General features: G+C 33.7%; 1 protein-coding gene across 1 annotated transcript; it reads left to right on the top strand.

Annotated features, from left to right (window-relative positions):
- Positions 1-238: 238 nt before the first annotated feature.
- Positions 239-1117, top strand: LOC119664205 (uncharacterized protein DDB_G0283697-like; the record flags this gene model as incomplete). Its single annotated transcript, XM_038073741.1, has 1 exon — positions 239-1117. A coding segment is annotated over one exon (879 nt), but the record flags the coding sequence as incomplete, so codon positions are not given.
- Between the last annotated feature and the right edge of the window lie 295 nt (positions 1118-1412).

Raw genomic sequence — 1412 nt, 5'->3', positions numbered from 1 at the left:
TCAAAAAGTCGTTATTCTCAAAACAATACATAACAGAATAGAACAAAATAAAAAATAATAAAAAATTAATTGTGAGAATAGCGCACAAGATTGACGCCCCTTCATAACACTCAATTAACCCGACTTTTAACAGAAGCTACTTTTTTAAAAAAATCACAAAATAAAGAATAAACTGAAGTTACACGCTTTATTTTATTTATTTCTTCATTTATTTTATTGCTGTAATGCAACATTTTAGGATCAGAAGCATCAACAATTGCCACTCCAGCAACATGAACAGTCACAACAGCAACATTTGGTGAAGTTTATTGGCGTTGACGAAGTCACGACAAGTGTTGCGCCATCACAATTACCGTTTGGTAAACTACGAGGTTTTCATCATCACGATCCACAAAAATGGAGAGAGTTCTTCTTGCAATTGGAACCTTTTCAGAGTCAATGTTCAGCAGCTGGTCAACGTTTAGTCGCAGCTATGAGTGATATTCGTACTGCTGACCTGCAAGGGTTACCAACACGACGTCAATTGTATGCTCAGCATAGAGCACTAAGCCGTGCCATAATGGATTCCGAATTGCATAATCTGAGAAAATGTGGCTCATTGACGTTAGCACGTCTGCAGGAGTTAGCCAAATCCATCAATATGAGCCAAATTGACAGTTGTAATAAAAATACCACGAAAAATAACTGCAGTAGCAATAGGATTAAAACCAACAATGTTAACAAGATGTTGTCGACAGCAACATCGATCATTAGCAACACTTATAGCTTTAGTAACAATAGTCACATAAGTCACAATTCGGTCAACACCAAAATAAAAAGTTCAGCATTGTCAGGAGAAGACAACAACAAATCAGTCTCATCAGCAACATCAGTTGTGGAAGCATCAACGATAGCAAAGAACAACAATAGTTACACAAACAACAACGTTAGCAATTGCAACCATAGTAACGATAACAGCAATAGCAACATTGATGTTGCAATTAGAGTACAAAAAGTTGCTTTGTTATTCAATGAGGTCGATCGAGCATCGAAGCGCTTGGAGCAGTTAACGGAACAACGTCGTGAAAGATTGCGAGAATTGACACGCCAACGTGCGCTGGAAGATGAAGTCAATGAGGTAAGTCAGTGACACTTCTTTTCACATTTTTTTTCTTCTATTATTTCGTTCTTTATTATATATTTCTGATTTAATTTTATTTTTTCTTTTATTTTTATATTTAAAGTTGGTTATTATATCAAAAATTTTTTTATTATTAAATGCCTGAAAAAGAAATTAATTATTGCTGCATGCTGGGTTCCTCTGTAACTATTTCTTGTGATAATAAGAAATCAATACATATATATAATATATTTATAATATACATTATAATATAATATACAGTTGTGGGTTTAATATTTTAAAAACAGAATAA

Source organism: Teleopsis dalmanni, unplaced genomic scaffold (assembly GCF_002237135.1).
Source record: "Teleopsis dalmanni isolate 2A unplaced genomic scaffold, ASM223713v2 unscaffolded_contig_1606, whole genome shotgun sequence".
Lineage (NCBI taxonomy): Eukaryota > Metazoa > Arthropoda > Insecta > Diptera > Diopsidae > Teleopsis > Teleopsis dalmanni.
Note: the sequence above shows the minus strand (reverse complement) of the source record. Positions and strands in the feature narration are given on the sequence as shown.